This window comes from Erythrolamprus reginae, chromosome 1, assembly GCF_031021105.1.
Source record: "Erythrolamprus reginae isolate rEryReg1 chromosome 1, rEryReg1.hap1, whole genome shotgun sequence".
Classification (NCBI taxonomy): domain Eukaryota; kingdom Metazoa; phylum Chordata; class Lepidosauria; order Squamata; family Dipsadidae; genus Erythrolamprus; species Erythrolamprus reginae.
This window is the reverse complement of record NC_091950.1, coordinates 196,899,980-196,917,784: the sequence shown is the minus strand read 5'-3', so window position 1 is coordinate 196,917,784 and position 17,805 is coordinate 196,899,980. Positions and strand designations below refer to the sequence as shown.

Below are 17,805 nucleotides of genomic sequence, written 5' to 3'. Positions count from 1 at the left end.
ATACACAATGTCTGCCTTACCTTCTGTGTCATATTTTATTTTACCATCTTTATCTTCTAATTTTTGGATTAATTTTGATTGACTCTGTTTTCTAAGTTTATACGCTAGCCATCTGCCAGGTTTATTTGCATGTTCAAAATAATGTTGCTTTGCTCTTTTGATCTTTTCAGTTAGTTGGTTTTGTTCTATAACTCTGATTTTATGTTTAATTACATTTATTTCTGTCTTTAAATCTCTGTTCTTAATATGTTGCTGCGATAAGGATTCTAATTGTTTTAGTTCATTTGTTAATTGTAAGTACTCTAATTTCTTTTCCTTATTGTGTTTTGCTGTATAGGATATTGTTAAACCTCTTATATACGCTTTAACTGTATCCCATAAGTTCTGTGGAGTAGTGTCTGATGTTTTATTAATTTCAAAAAATATTTTTAATTCCTTTTCAATCCAATCCTTATATTTCTTATCATTTAATATACAGTATACCTATTCATCCGCCAGTTGTTCTGTTTGTTGTTCATCGTCATATAGACCACTATTGGGTTATGATCAGCCCATGTATTAACGTCTATCTCGACCTCTCTTATTTGTTCTGCCACCGTTTTTGGTGCCCATAACATGTCAATTCTCGTCCAAATTTTGTGAGGATTGGAGTAAAAGGTAAATTGCCTTTTGTGAGGGTGTCTTTCCCTCCAAATGTCGCTTAGTAATAATTCCGCTTTCATTTTTTGAAAAGTACTAGGTAACAAATTTCTTCTTGTTTTTTTACCTTTTCCCCTTTTTTTATTACCTCCCCCTCCTGAGTGTTCTAATTGTCTATTCGCGATAGCATTGAAATCACCTATTATCAATAAATTATCAATAGCTAAATCTATTATTGTTTGGTGTAAATTTTTATAAAATGTCATTTGGTCTTCATTGGGAGCATAAATAGAAACAACCACTAGAGGTCTAGGTTCAATATCTACTTGTACAATCAATATCCTACCCTCTTTATCCTTATATATTTGTTTGGAATTTATAGAATTCTTGACATACATCACTACACCTCTTTTTTTTTGGTCTGCTAATGCAGCATACATTTTTCCAATTTTGGGATTCAACAGTAATTTTTGGTTATCTTTTTTAATATGAACTTCTTGTAGTATTGCAATCTGGGCATTTTGGTTTCTAATTTTAGAAAAAATTTGCTTCCTTTTTCTTGGTTCGTTAAGTCCATTAACATTTACGGAAAAGATTTTTAAGTCTTTATTCGTTGTCATTTAATGGGTTTTTTGGTTTCTCGCTGAGGTTGAACTCTTCTAGCACCTTGGTCCTGCTCTATTACTTGGGCAGTTGCCCCCAAGTTTTCTTCTTGCTGAGTTGGTAATTTTTCCCCTGGTTGCTGTTGAACTAGTTGTAGTTGGACCACTTGTTGCTTACTTGCGTAGTCGGAGTGGCCCAAACCACTCTGTTCAAGAAAGTACATGGCTTGTTCTACATTTTCCAGTTTGTACCTTGTAGAACGCCATGTCAGAGAAAGTCCTTGTGGAATAAGCCAACGGTAAGTAATGTTTTCTTTGATCAAAATTTTTGTTAGAAAGTGATAATCTCTTCTGTTTTCTCTGACACTTCTTGGAACTTGCTTTAGTATCTTTATTTCTACTCCGTGGCGTTGGGGCGGGGAGTTTCTTGAATAGTGAAGTATCTCATCTCGTAACGCCTTTCTTGTAAATTTAATATGTATCTCTCTTGGAAGGTTGTGCCGACGGATATAGCTATTCGAGATTCTGTAAACTTCATCGATTTCTCTCTGTAAAGCTATGGGGTCTTCTTGAAGTATAGCTCCAATAATTTCCGCCATAGTCACTTTTAAGTCTTCATCTTTTTCCTCTTTTATATTCTGAAATCGAAGTCCGTACGAAGCTCGTTGCATCTCCAGTTGGATAATAGATTCATCATATCTTCTGTATCTCTCATCGGCTCTCCCTTCAAGATATTCCATTCTTTTCTCATTTTTATCAGATTGTTCTTCAACTTTTTTAACTCGGTCGTCACTTTCTTGAAGTGTTTGTTGGATCTGCTTTATCTGGTCTTTCATCTCACCCATATCAGCTTTCATTTGGGCCATCTCCACTTTAAATTCTGCCAAGTCAGCTTTTATAGCTTCTCTTTGTTGTGTTGCCTCCTCCTTTATGGCTTCTCTTTGTTGTGTTGCCTCCTCCTTTATGGCCTCTCTTTGTTGAGTAGCGTCTTCTTGTGATTTGACCATGAAGTCCTTCAAAGTGTTCAAAGTCTCATGTATAGTTGCAAGATTGGACTGCATTGTTTTGTCTTTGTCTTTGTCTTTGGTAGACATGGTTAACACTTGATGCGAAGGAGAAGAATGCGGTGAGACTTGTGGAGATAGAGTAGTTGGTGTAGTTTGTTTTTTTGTTGTTTTAACAAGGGTTGAGGTGTGGGACATTATCAAATTAGAATCCACTATTTCAAATTTTAAGGTTAGTTTCAATTTTATATGTAGTGAAAAGGAAAAGAAATTACTATAAATTCCAAATCTGTTCAATATATTTTGTTTCCCTTATAATATGGCTATACCAATTCAATAACAATTCAATTAGTAACAGAATTCGAAAAAAGAAAGGAGAAGAAAGAGAAGGAAAAAGAAATATTATTATTTAATGCCACAGAACAGAAGAACAAGTGCCATTTCAAGTAAAAAGAAGACAAAAAGTAAAAAAAAGGGAAGGAATATCAACTATATATAAAAAACAAAAGAAGAAGAATTGGAAAGGAAACTTTAGGAGGAGGGAAGAAAAAAGGGAAGGGAAAAAATGAAGTAAAAAGAGTTGTTCAAAAAGAAAAGGAAGGGGGGTAGTATTTTAATTCAACTATTTAGAATAGAGCAGGAACCCAAGGTTTTTTAACAATGCATATAGTTCAAACCAAGCTTCTTCTAGTAATAAAAATATCCAAAAATAGGGAAGAAAGTCAAAGAGAAATCAGGGGAAAAAATAACAGATAATTATTCAAAGACACAATAACAGTATTGTATACTTAAGTTCTTCTTATAAATCCTGTAGTTTTGCTAGGAAGTAAAGATGAAAATCCAAATCTCAAAGGATAAAGTTATATTTGATGTCAATTCAAAATTCAAAGAGTAAAACAAATCCAAAGCTTGCTTGTGTTCAAAATGAAGTCAGTTTATTTTCCAAGTTCAAGACAGGAACAAAGAACAAAGAAACAGATCCCAAGATGGAGTCAAGTTAATTTCGGTGCAGCAGGCAGATGTTAAACCAAAGAGTTCTCAGCAGATAATCCAAAAGGTGTCAGCAAATAATCCAAAAGGCTCAGCAAGTATTCCAAATAGGTTAATCCAACAATAAGTAATCCAAAAAAGAAGTGATTTCAATCTCTTCTAGATTCCATTTAGTTCATAGTTATTAAGTTATTTCATATTGTAAAAAGGAGCAGCAGAAGAAAAAAAAAAGGCAGCAAGACTGTATTCCTCCGCTTCAGAAATTAAGTCCAGAACATTATGATTTTAAAAATCTATCAGCAACAAATTCTGGTCATCCCTAGGAATTTCCTTTAGCAGTTAAAATTTTCTAAATAGTCATGTCAAATTTAAACTATTTTGTTAAACCATAAAGTCAGAAAATTATTTTATAGGTTCCAAAGTTCACGTTCAAAATGGAAAAGTAAAAGTGAAAAAAAGAATTAGATCCGGCTGTTATTTGCGGATGGGTTTAAACAAAAAAAAACTTTCACTTTCGCCCTAGAGAAAAAAAAACTTTTACTTGGAACTTTTACGATCTTCTGGCTTTAAACACGAAACACAATGGGGATTTTTACCTTAGGTCCTTTCTCTGCTATATTCTTTTTCAATGTAGATGTAGACATTTATACTTTCGCTTCTTTGATTCTGTTCTTCCCGCTGAGTGAGGGGAGAAAGCGCTGGCCGGTCCTCCTAGTCGAGGAGGAGCGGTTCTCCCGTCTCCGAAGCTGCGGGGCGAACCGCTGCCTCCGGAGTCCTGGCGATGGGTCCTCGGGCAGAGGAGAGCCCCCTGTTCATGGATCGGGCCATCCGGGCCCGATCCGATCGCAAATGCGACCTTCGGAGGGGGTAGAAAGGATTCGCCTGGCAGAGCCCTGCCAGACACGTCCCGCCGCGATCTCCACCAAACCGGAAGCCGAGATACTATCATTACTTTAAACAGGGTTGCATTTGCAGTTTGGAGATCTTCTTAGATTTACAACTCCTGCTTGAACAGCTGACAGATGTGACTAAGAGGGTATTCGCTCAGTTCTATCTATTCCTGAAATGGCAGGCATTACTCACTGTCACTCATGCCTTCATCACTGCTTGATTGAGGACTATTGTAATGCAGTTTATTGTAGGGCTGTTTTTTGAAAAAGCATTTGGGAGCTATAGCTAGTCCAGAATGTGGCCACTTGAGGTGAGTGCTCCCTGAGGGGCTCATAGTTGTAAATTGAGGACTCCTTGCAAACAAGCAAGCAAACAAACAAGCTGCTGGTTAACATAAAGCAGAGTTATCTGAGAGATGGCATTCAGTGGTGTTCATTTCAGATGAAGCGTGCAGAAGGGGATGCCACATAAAAACTAGCTGAGTTGAGGGACAAACGTAACAATGAAATAAACGTTAGTGGCCAACTCTGTTCTTTTCTTCATTGTGCTTTTTTTTTTTGCCAGAGAGAAACCTTGCAGAATAATTACTTGATTAAGAAAATGAAAAATCTGTAAATATATAAAAGGTTGAGTTCTTCTTCAGTTTTTTATGATGTGAGTCAACATTAAAAAAAATTACAGCCCGGATCTACAGCACATTACTTTCAGAATAAAATAACTATATCATATGACAAGGCTATCTCCTATATTGGATGCCATCTTAGATTCACATCTGCTGAACTTGTTCTATTGGCTTACACATTTTCTCCCACACCTGCCTTCTTCTGTGCACAATGAACAAAACACAACTAATCCCACTTAAGAGAGCACACCAGATGAAACAAACAAAATGATCGTCTGCAGAGATTCTCAGTTTTTCCAGGTCATGGTTGTTCCAAAGGTGTGGGTTTTTTTCCAGGAGGCATCTGGACTTTCTTGTTTTTCTTTGAAGGTGTTGTATTTTATGTCTGTTTAAAACTTTAAAAAAAGATTGTACCATTTTGCTTGTCCCAAAGGTACTTTTTCAGGAGGCAGCTGGACTTTCTTTCCTTTTTTCTTTCAAGACTTTTCGCTTCTAATCCAAGAAGCTTCTTCAACTCTGACTGGATGGCAGGGAATGCAATAATTTATATGCCTTGCAGACAGCCGGTCTTTTTTATTCTTTTAGAGAGTCCTTGAGGCCACCTGGAGGTTGGTCTATGTTCTCAGGGTCACCTTGGCTCTAGGATGTTTTCCTTCCTGTTGTAGATTACAGGAACCATTTCAGTTTGAGATTATTATTATTATTATTATTATTATTATTATTATTATTATTATTAATATTTGTATGCCGCCCCTCTCCGCAGACTCGGGACAGCTGATGCAGGCAACACAGATTCCTCCCCAAAAGCCTGCGCTTCTCTTCAACAGTAAAGGGACACAGGGCAAAAAAACATTCTGAAGCCAAGGCAGCAGGACCCTGAGCACACACATAAACCTCCAAGTGGCCTCAACTACTCTCTTAATGACCGGCTGTCTGCAAGGAATATAAATCCTTCCATTCCCTACCATCCTGTCAGAGCTGAAGAAGCTTCTTGGATGAGAAGCGAAAAGTCTTCAAAGGGAAAAAAAAAGTCCAGCTGCCCCCTGAAAAAGTACCTTTGGGGAAAACAAAATGGTTGAATTTTTTTTAATAAAAGCTTTTTATTAAACAGACATAAAAATACAACATATAACAATAACAACACAAAAGTTATTATAACAACACACATAGTTAGGGGTATTCCATCCCCCTATATACAGTAAGCTTTCCTCGGATAGCATCAAAGCACATATTATCTATAATTAGATATACTATATTTACATTTCTATTTGTTTGCTTGGCTTTTGATTGTATACAATAGTCTAACTACTTCTGTATATAGTTGATTTAAGCAATAAAATTTTATCTTATTTAATGCTATAATTAACAGTTACACATCATGGCTTATTTATTCTTTCTCTCGCCCAACCATTCATAAAATTTGTTCCATACAATATAATAGTTTCCTCTTTCTGCTTTACTTCCATTTCAGCACCATCCAATATCTTTCTAATTATATCTTCATCCATATTACACGGGGCAAAACCCGAACTCAGAACAATCTGTATGTATGTATGTATGTATGTATGTATGTATGTATATATATATATGTCAAATGTTTTTTTTTTTAGCTGGAATTTTAAAATTAAGGGAGACTATATATACCAAGACCGTCACATATTTTATTTATATATATTTTATTTTAACACATACAGAATATAGTTGTCAGCTATAAAATATATTAACTGCCTTGTAGTGGTCCTGGGTTGGGCCTAGAGGCAAAAAAGGAGCTGTGACGTTCCTTAAAATATACCAGGGTGATCCGACATAAAAAAACATATACCCCCTCCCTGGTACAGAGCTGGAAGGGTTCTGATCTGATAGCTCTAACTGCTAGTTCTCTGCTTTACAAGGCAGAGTTCACCAGATCGAATCCCAGTAAAGGAAAGGGTGTGGCTAGCTGATGAGGCCAGAACAAGGCCGAAATGGGACCATCCTAGTCTCCCTTAATTTTAAAATTCCAGCTAAACAACAGCACGAAGCTTGGAACTTCAGCCTGATGATGGTGAATGTGATTTCACCGAAACGTCGATGTTTTCGTAGATTTTCACGGGTACAGGTATGACAGTCTTGGCATATTCAGGTTTCTTCCCGTGTAGGATTTGGAAATTTCTGGCAACGTTTCGACGAGGTCACATTCATCATCTTCAGGCTGGTGCTTCTGTCCTTGTTCTAGGGCGAGGACAAGGATAGAAGCACCAGCCTGAAGATGACAAGTGGGACCTCGTCGAAACGTTGCCAGAAATTTCCAAATCCTACACGGGAAGAAACCCGAATATGCCAAGACCAGGTAAAAAGGTACAATTTTCAAAGAACGTTGATTGAATCCAGAGTAATGTCTAGTGAAGTTCTGGCTATTGGCAGAATTTGGAAGGGAAGGGAGTGGGGGTTTTGTTTGTTAGTTTAGTTTTGTTTTGTTTTTTGCTATTTTTTATTTCCTGGGTCCTCCATTCCCTACAAATGATTTCTGAAAGAATATTGGTGGGAGGAGACATCTGTAAAATGTCAGGAGAAATCAGTGAGGTTGCCCCCCCCCCATCCCTTTTTTCCTTGCACAAAACTTTAATTGGATCTCCGTGCCCTTCCATTTGTACAATGTTGTAGATATTTCCTACTAAATGGTGCTCTTGGAGATTCCCATAGATGTGCTTTCTGTATTCTCCTCTCCTCAATTGAATCCATTGAAGGCCTGCAAAAAATTTCACTACCACACTGTGTGGCTTATTGTGTGGGTATAGCTTGATGGCCATGTGACTGGATAGGAGTGGCTTGTTGGCCATGTGACCAGGTGGGAGTGGCTTGATAATAATGTGACCAGGGGTTGGCTTAAAGGTCATGTGACTGGGTGGGAGTAGCTTACCAACCAAGATAGGTTTTCAAATAAGTGCTTGGACTCTTTTTCAGTTGATTTCACATTATTTGAATAGCCACAAAAAGGACAAATGATAGACAGCATTATTTGTTGTGAAGCACAGTAACAAGGTTTTGTACTGAATCCACAAGGTTCAGTATGATAACAGATTAGGCAAGTAGCTCAATTTTCTTTAATTGCTACAAAATTTCAGTTCTAGATAATGATTAAAATGATTAAAGCATGTATGTGTAAAAACCTACTATTTAATTATTTCCTATTTAAAAAGTAATTAAGGATCATACTAAGGCTCTAGAGAAGGAATTAAGTATTCAATAAATAGCTTACTACCCCAACTGCACCCCTCCCCCCAAGGGGGCAGCAGCCCATCACTGAATGGATCCTGTTCTGGATCCTTGTTTAGTTTCCCCAATGCTAACATCGCCAATGTCAAGATTTTCATTCTGACTGAAAAAGTTCTGACTGACTGAATAAAACTCTAACCATTGTCTCTCCTCACCCCACCCTTTCTGTTGTTCTACAGGTTTCATTGACTTCATAGTGAAACCAACATTTTCTCTTCTTACTGATTCCATGGAGAAAATAGTTTTTCCTCTTATAGAGGAAGCATCCAAGTCCGAAAGCCCTACATTTTTAACACCACCAAGGTTTGAGGTTTTAATTTTCAGAAACTGCAATGATCCTGATATAGTACTGCCATCTAGTGGCAATATGTGCAATTGTTTCTACTCCAGTCAGAAATGGAATGCATGAAAGGCAGAAAGACAGGATGTGTTGTTTATTCTGATTTTGCTCATTGTAGAGTAGAATGTTTACCTATAAATTATTAAGTAGAAAGTATTAAAGGAGGGATTGGGACTTTCCATATAATCTGGTTTTTCTAATTCTGAGCAAATTGCATAAAAATCTTTTTACTGTGTGGATTATTTCCTCTCTTATTAAAATATTAAAAATCAGAGGTCTTAAAACTTTGCAACTTTAAGACTTGTGGACTTCAACACCCAGAATTTTACAGTCAGCAAAGCTGGCTGGAGATTTCTGGGAGTTGAAGTCCATAAGTCTTAAGGTTGCCTAGTTTGGGGACCCCTGAAACATTTACTTCAGATACTTTATCTGTTATCATCTGAAGTCAAAGGTGAATGTTTTGATTTGATATCCTGAAATAACTTTAAAATGAATACTTCTGCTCCATTTTAAAGAAGGGAGAAAGGACTACACAGGAATTAGCAGGTGCTTTAGTTCCTCTAATTCAGTTTTTTTAAGCTTCAGTGCTATGTATTCTTTCCTGGAAATAAGTATCATTTAAATCACTGAGAATTGTTTCTAAACTAGCCTTTTCCATTTGTAGTCCTCTGGAAACATTAGTTACAATTCACAGAATGTCCACCTATACAGGGAAACATGTTAGAATGTACTTTACTTTTCTTTATTGATTAGCTCTTGGGCCATATCTAAGTGCAGAGTTCCAGACACAAATTATTACTAAAATTCGATAAAATACAATTTAAAAGGAAATTGGAATAAAATACGATTTACAATGAAATTGGAAAAAGTTGGTTGCTATAGAACGTGCCTAGGATCACATCACAAGAATGAATGAATTGATCCCAGTTTAGTTGAATTCTGCATTCTGGAGATATGCAACATTTTAGAATATACAAAAATTGTTCTGCTTTTGTATTTCCAGGCAGTAAAGGCGTCTTAATTCTAATCTAACTTTTTCCCATCTTTGTAGTGAAAATAGTACAGAAGGTACCAGCAGTGATGCACACAAAAAGATTACTATAAAAAATGCTGCATGTGTTGGTGGGACCTGCTCAGAAAATGCTTTGGCAATGGTGGATTTAAGAAGCTTTAAGGACAACCTATTCCAGACCATACAGGAAAACAAAGACAGGTGGAAAGATTTAGCAGAAAGCGGTATGTTTTCCCTTGCCAGTTCACCAATATTGTCATCTAATTTTACCTTTCATTTTTGCTTGTTATGCCATCTTGGACATACTGAATAACAAGGCTAGATGTGCTAATGGTCAAATGAATGAAGAAAAAAAATAGCTTCAATACAGCAATTGTTCATCATATGCAGAGTGAAATAGGAGCACTCTTTTTCCCCTTTCTCTTTTTCCTCTTTGTTTTTGCAGAACTGTAGTCAAATTGCTATTTGTCTGATACCTCAAATGGCTTCAGTTGCCACTAGATGGTATATATCTACATCTTGTATCTTGCATATCAGGAATAGATTAAATTGGAACTGGAATATAGGTTAGAGAAATGAGAATATAGACCCAAATGTATGTTGTTCATTTGGAAAAATTGATCACATGCACAGTTATCATGCCAACAGTTGGCAGGTGGACAGACTGTTACCCAAGCAGCAGATTCCCCCATCTCCATGTCTTTGAAATATTCCAATGGAATGGCAAAGGCAGTCTATCCTCCATACTAACCTACCCAGGCCATGGTCTTTCAAGACTGAAGGATGCCAATGCAAGTTGGCATGTTACGTGTGAAAAGGATTTTGAGATAGGAATAAAAAGCTGAATTTAAATCAGCTGAACCTGCTTTTGGGTTGCCAAAAAACCCAAATGCAATTTAAGCCACATAAATAAAAATGTAATTTTCAAATCATAGAAAATTAATACCCTGCTTCCCCCAAATAAGACATCCCCTGATAATAAGCCCAATCAGGCTTTTGAGTACATGGCAATAAAGCCAAGTGCTTGTTTCAGGATTAAAAACAAACAAACACAAGGTCTTATTTTCGGGAAAACACGGTAGTTCTCTATACTGTATTGCTCCAGCTCCACTTGGTTCTATTAGGGGATTTAAAGAAACTAAAGGATGGAAAGAAGGTCAGAAAAAAAGAGAGAACCAGAAACTAATTTTACATGAAGAGACTGAGATGGATTGGGCAAAATTACTTGGGGTTGGGAAGACAACTAAGGAGAAAGATGATAGCATTCCTCAATTATTTAAAGGGAATCTGCCAAAAGAAGATACAATACAATATCTGACATCCTAGAGTGCATGACATATAATAAACTGGGAAGCAGATTCTGATTAAAAGTTAGGAAACTCTTCTTAATAGCAAGAGCAACTTGACAGTGGAAGATTATCAAATCAGTTGGTAATATTCTCCTTTGCTGGATGAGTACAGAGTAGGCAACAGGATCAGTCATTAGTGATTTAAATACCCTATGCAAATATTGTGATTGCCTGCAATGATATGTAAGGGATCATATAAGTTTCTAATCCCCAGTGGTACCTCTACCTAGGAACGCCTCTACTTAAGAACTTTTCTACATAAGAAACAGGTGTTAAAAGATTTTTTGCCTCTTCTTAAGAACCATTTTCTACTTAAGAATCCGAGCCCGGAAAAATTTCTCCGGAAATTTGAGAGCAGCACAAAAGCCTGGCCAGTTCCCTGCCATTCCCTCTTTAATCCTGGCCATCTCTGGCTTTTCTGGGCTGCCTTTTGGTGGCACTTAAAGAGGCTTTAGCAGTTCAGAGCAAACAAAGCATTTTCCTTTCTCTGGGCACTTGGAGAGGGAATAAACCACTGCCGGCGCCCAGAGAAAAGAAATGCTCCCTTCATTCTGGGCAGCCCGGATTCCATTTTCCTTTCTCTGGGCACTTGGAGAGAGAATAAACCACTTCACTCTGGTGACTCCCTCACTCTGCCTCCATACACCCAGCGCGGGGTTGCCTCCTGGAGCATCCGGGCACAGAAAGGCAAAGGGGGGCGCTTTGCCCCAGCCAGATCAACTCAGTTTCAGCTAAACCAAGAAGTCACCACAGTGAAGGAAAGGCACTGTCTACAAAGCGAGCAATCAAGAGGAGAGAGGAGCCCTTCAGCATGGGAAGGAAGAGGAATCAGGTTGCAGCAGCAGCAGTCACTGCGTTTTGGTCACCCGCCTGGGTTTCTCTCTCTGGCACAGTGTATGGGAGACAGCCTCGCTCCGCATGTGTGGGAGGCGCGTGCTCCTTCTCGCCACCTCAGAGTCCCTCTTTTTTTTAAGTCTTAAAGTTTTGGATTTTTTTTATTCCCCTCACTTCACCTTCTTCCTTTGGCGGCGACTGTCCTCCTTCTCTTCTTCCTCCTCCTCCTCCTCCCACCCAAATTCCGAGCTTTTATTTCTTTCCTAATGGGTTTGCACGCATTATTTGCTTTTACATTGATTCCTATGGGAAAAATTGCTTCTACTTACAAACTTTTCTACTTACCTGGTCACAGAACAAATTAAGTTCTTTAGTAGAGGTACCACTGTACATATATACTGTCCATATACAGGCAGAAACTTTCTAATTCTCTTCCTCACAGCTTTGCTATGAATTGGGCAGGGAGTCTTGATTCTTTAAATAAAGGTCTGTTGAATTTTTATCTCATACAATTTCCATACTTTTCAAGAGATATATATTTCTACTTGTATCTCATACAATTTCCAAACTTTACACTCAAGGCCTCAGATTGTGCTCCTCTGCTCTAACCACACAGTTCACACTCCACCAAATTAAAGATGAATAGCATGTAGAGCCATTTATAGCAGTTTCTGTTTTTGAATTTCAGGTGAGAATTCAGGTAATCTCAGTGAGAATTATGAAGAGCCACTGAAAGAGCCAGAACTGTACAGTTAGGTCAACAGTACTTTCATTGTTTCAGCTCATTTTCAGATTAAGAGGTAAGTTATCCTAATTCTTCTCTAAATATTTGTATTTGTATTTATTAGATTTGTATGCCGCCCCTCTCCGAAGACTCGGGGCGGCTAACAACAATATAAAAAGACAATATAAACAAATCTAATATTAAAAATAATCTAAAAAACCCCAATTTAAATAACCACTCATACATACAAGCATACCATGTATAAATTCTATAAGCCTAGAGGGAAGGGAAAATTTCAATTCCCCCATGCCTGACGACAGATTATGATTACCTTCTTTCCTTCTCTATGCTTCTGAAAGGAAAGCTTTACTTTGTTACAAGAATAAATGCTTACTAATATATTGAAAATCTTATTGTGGTGCATTTACAGTATGCACACAAGGAAAAAGTGAAGCTAGAGTCCATATTTCTCATCATCATCATCATGCAGGCCCTAGCATCTTATAGTACATATTTATATTCACCATTTTTACACTTTAAGCTGTGGCTTTAAAGAAATAGTTTGGCAGAAACTTTTCCACCAAAAGTATCTTACTTTGTTTCTCTAAATTTAACAAACGTAATGAACTCATAAAAGCTGATGCCTTCCAATCAGGGGTGGGCTTCAAACATTTTAGCAAAGGGTTCTCTTCTGGGTGGGCGTGGCCTCTTGCACAATGGCAGAGGGGGCAGTTTTGCCCTTCTTGGTTTCCGGAGTCTTTTCTTGAGCCTCCAGGAGGGTGAAAATGGCCTCCCCAGGCTTTGAAAAATGGGCCTACCAGACATTTGAAAAATAGACTTGCCGGAAGTTTGGGGAGGCTGAAAACGGGCCTGTTTCTGGCCTTCCAGGAACCTCTGGTAGGGTTGTTATTTGCCCTCCCCAAGACCCCATGCATGCCCTGAACTTACCTATGGGAACTCCTGGGAGAAGACGGTTGAGTGCACAGAATCTTAGCTAGAGGTTCTCCCACACCCAGGGGTGGGCTACTGCCCGGACACAGGGGAACGCAGTGAGGTAGAAAAATAGTGGAGCTCCACCCCAGAGCACCCAATTTGCACTGAAAGATGCTGAAAGAAAATGCAGGGCATCCTGCATAAGCCACACCCACAGTGCGGTAATAAAACTTTTGGTAGCCCTTCACTGCAAACCCCCAGCAGCCCACCCCTGCTTCCAATAAAATGTGTTAGTTGGAAAAGATGCTACCAGACTCCTCCTGTAAACTGGAAAAGGTATTGTTTTTATGCTTGTAGGTTTTGAGACAAGCCTTCTGCTAATGTATCCCCTTTGGAGTCCCTGATTTTTTTCCTATGCCAGGTGCAAACCCCCCCAGTATTTGAGCCAACATCAGTTCCAAGCCCAACCAAACTTAAAGGTATTCCATTCGAGGAGACAGGCAGATGATGCCTGGAGGGCTCTTACCCAGGATCCCAACAAGCCATCTTCTCAGGAGAATCCCACCCACCTCACCCCCAATATCTTCCCATTCCCTGCTGTTCTCTTTCCAGCAGACTTTAGATCAAGTTGACACATCATGCTGAGTTATGATATGTTTTGCTTCATTTTGGCTTCATGCCAGAATTTTTTAAAAAACCATCCTGCTTTTCTCAAAAGACCATTATGAAGTGGCACAAAGATAACATGAACTGTGAGGCCAAACCTTCAGTCTTGCTCCTGTTTGCAATTCTGCCATTATACCTTTGTTGTACCTCTTATGTATAACATTCTCAGTTTACAAAACAGTTTTCTTTTTGTTGGTATGGAGTGAACGGTGTAGCCTAAATTTACTGATTGCTTGTCTCTAGTTAAATGCCTAAAGTTTCATGCAAGAACAAATCTCTGAAATTTCTCCTCTCTAATACTACTGCAGGACGAACTGAACAGCAAGAAAGTGTTTTCATTCTACCCAAGGCTGCTATCTTTTCTATGTATCGCCACAAAGGAATGAGCTGATAATTCAAGGCGTTGATTGCAGCTATCAAGAACTTCTTTGATTTCTTCTTCAGTTCTTCTATTATCCCTTAACATAGCTGGAATACATCTTCAGCCAAAATATTTGTTAGACACACAGCCATATTGAATGACTGCTGAAGGAAGTGCCTGATTAGCAGAAACTTTGTGGAAGCTTCCTCTGAGCAGATTGCCTCACTTGGAGATGATTTAGAGGACCATGGACTGGATCTCAAGGTGTAATTAGTGTAGACAGCTGCAAGTTGCTTCTCTGCTGTCTTGTTGATTCATGACTTATCCAGATGTACAGATTACTGCTTTTATAGAAATATGGGGTAGAGGGTTCAGAAAAGCTGCACTAAAAAAGTAATTTGTAGAGTTGTAGAAAGCCCCTTGAATAAGTAGTGATGGTTTTATAAGTATCTAATGAGGTAAACGTCTTTTACATAACCAGCCATATTTCTGAAGGGTATAAAAATATCTATTTAAAACTAGTAAAATACGGCTACGCCAAATCGTATAAAAAGATCAAATGCTAGTCCCTGGGTCTCAGACTCTTGGAAGAAGCCATGACTTAGCAGCTAAGCATGATAGGGGGGGTCTATGATGCAAACTCTGGTGCCAGAGAAAAATACAATCTTGAGACTTCAGGGTTGTTTGAGAGACCTCAATCTAGGCGCTCGCAAAATTGCTGCCAGCTAAAGTTCTAAAGCTCACTAGACTAGGTAAATCAACACTTTCGTTTCTTTTTAAAGCATTCACATTGTGGGCCATCTTGGTAAATATGCCAAGGGAATACTGTATGGAATTCTTAAATGCACACAAAGTTGTTTTCACCCTGTACATAGAGGTCAGCTGGAGCCTTTCTCTCCTTCCCACTGAGGGACCAAGAATTGGCAAATGCTCTGCCTGTTCATTTTGGTTTTCTCACTTTGGAGCTAGTTGCTCTCCATACTTTCCAGGAGGCTAGAAAGCAAGGGCATCCATCCCATTACGATACCCATGTTAAAAGAGTTGCCAAAGCTATATATGGGCTATGCCTATTAGATACCAACTAGTTGATTTGAAGGAGAGCCTGGGTGAGTGGAAAATAATATTTTTTTAAAAAAAATTGTGGCAATTCTTTCTGTCAAAAAGGCAAGAGCATGTATTTAGCATTGACTTTGTGTGCAATATACCACAGTGGAACGACCTTTGGAACAACAAAACTGTCTGAAATGTTCTATGATGGAACTTACACTTTTGCTGAAGTGCTTTCTCTCTCTTTTTGCCCTGTATGTGACTGTGCCTATGTTTGTATACGTAGTCCTGAGTACATACCTATATGCTGCTACAATCAAGTGGCACTAGGAATTTGGAGAATTCACCGTGTCTTCATGCTCTCACTGAATTATTTTCCCATGATTAAAAATAATCATTCTCGTGAAGGGTTTTCATTGAGAAGCTTCAAGAGATGTCTATATCCGCAGGAATATATTATTTCGTTAATCCTAGGGATTTCTCAGGAAAATACTTATAGACTCTTCGACCTGGAGCCCCGTGTGCAAAATGGAGATGTCCACTACTTCTGGGGGGAAAGGGGTTTTCTTGAGATCTTTTCCTTGCATGGGACTGTCCAGCAACAGCAAAGAGATCTCCAGTTTTATTTTGGAAGCCCTCATATAATGCCTTAATTATATAAGATTAGTGTCTCTCTTTCTCTTTTTTGGTCCACTTGCATGCTTATGGTCATCTCTTCCACCAAATGGAAGGCAGTTCAAACTAAAGCTTTGCCAGACATGAGTCTTCAACAGGAAAAAAGGCAATGATGTTCTCTCAAATACGATGCAGTTTCAGCTGTAATTCCATATAAATACTATTGTCTGCCTCCGGTAGATGTATTGTAAGTATCTTTAAAAGCATTTGCCATGGCACCACTTGGGAGAGGCTCTTTGACAATAAGAAACATTTGATCTCCTATCACTCTCAGAACAAGGAGGCCAATCCTGTAGGGACATAAATTTTGTGGCCTTTATTTGTACCGCGAAAATTGTATTTAGTTTTATGCTACCAATGAAAAACGACAGCAGTTACCAAGCATAAACTCATAATTTTTATTTTTGAAGAGGAAAAGCAAATGCTGTGGACTCATTACCATTAAGATCTGCTTTTGCGTAGTTTCTTTGGGGTTTCCCTCCCCACCCCATGTTGCCTTACGTTGAAAAGGTCATAATTTCAATTTGGACAAACAGTTCAAACAAGCAAAGTCTGAGAATCCTAATTCGAAGTCATTCTCTTTCATTTCATTTGCTTGTCAGAGAAAACAGAATACTGTGAAAATTGACATGTGTTTGGGACCAAAAATGGGGAGTGGGGGAGGGGGTACCCATTTTTTCCATGATCTTTTCACTTTGTTTTAGCTTTAGGTTGCTTTTTGAACACTGTGATGGGCTTCAGTGAAAGAAGGTTCTTTTCCTCCACAGGTCTTTTAAATTTCTCTGAATGTTAATATTGAATTGGGACCATATTATGGATTACTTGTTTGGTTTTGTAATGATTTATGCAGCATATGTCTTGTCCGATCTAGTCTTTTCTGTATACTTCTAGTTAGTGTACATTGTCCTTTCCAAAGCCATCTAGGATGAGTTCTATGATAAGTAAACTTGTACACATGGATAGCCGCAGGTCTGCCATGTTTAAATTTTGAGAGCATTGTGGGAAATTAAAGTGGTGGCCTAATCTTTTCACCTTGCACTCCTCAGAGTATACAGTAGCTGAATAGACATGGGATATACTTTCCAACTTTAATTTTGTATATATTTATCTTGAGATTTCTGGCATACTATGTAATATAAACATGAATGAAAATTTCGGTATTTTAAAATAATTAATTTTTAGTGTGGCAATCCTCATGGAATGTATGGGAGGCTTTTTCTGCTGTAGTTGCCTATGATAAGATGTCTAAATAAATTATATTGGAAAGCAATATTTGTAAAATATTGATTGTGTGGAAAATTTGAGTTAATTTTATAAAAACTATTTGGTCATTCCCTATAGCTATGCTTAGCAATACTGATCTCCTCCCATTGATTTCTGTGGCGTCTTACGTCTCCACCCTTCCTTCAATTCTTTTGAATGTGTGATGGGTTAGGCCAGCAGTAGGCAAAGTTGGCTCTTCTATGACTTGTGGACTTCAACTCCCAGAATTCCTGGGCCAATCACGCTAACTAAGGAATTCTGGGAGTTGGAGTCCACATGTCATAGAAGAGCCAACTTTGCCTACCCCTGGGTTAGGCAGTAGGTACTGAATCCTCCCTAATACAGGTAATCCTCAATTAGCAACTGCCTCAAACACTGTCCATTCGTAGTTATAACAGTGAATGAACAAGTAACTTTGTGGCAGGTCCTTGCATTGACAAACTTCATAGATCTGTAAAGAAAAGAAAGCTGAAGTAAGATCAGTCATGGTTTCGCTTGGCAATAGACTCGGTGACAATGTTTGGTCACTAAATGAGGGCTAACCATATTTTCCTTCAGCCCTGCAGCTGAAGATCTAAAGGGAGATTCTTAATACATT

General features: G+C 38.3%; 1 protein-coding gene across 3 annotated transcripts in view; it reads left to right on the top strand.

Annotated features, from left to right (window-relative positions):
* PDE1A (phosphodiesterase 1A) overlaps window positions 1–17,214 on the top strand; it is a 221,883-nt gene extending 204,669 nt beyond the window's left edge. For all 3 annotated transcript variants that reach the window (XM_070731884.1, XM_070731882.1, XM_070731883.1), the window contains 4 exons: window positions 8,183–8,306; window positions 9,395–9,579; window positions 12,227–12,338; window positions 14,170–17,214. In XM_070731884.1, the coding sequence (XP_070587985.1) occupies window positions 8,183–8,306; window positions 9,395–9,579; window positions 12,227–12,294 (377 nt within the window). In that variant the 3' untranslated portion in view covers window positions 12,295–12,338; window positions 14,170–17,214. The remainder of the gene's footprint in view (window positions 1–8,182; window positions 8,307–9,394; window positions 9,580–12,226; window positions 12,339–14,169) is intronic.
* The last annotated feature ends 591 nt before the right edge of the window (window positions 17,215–17,805 follow it).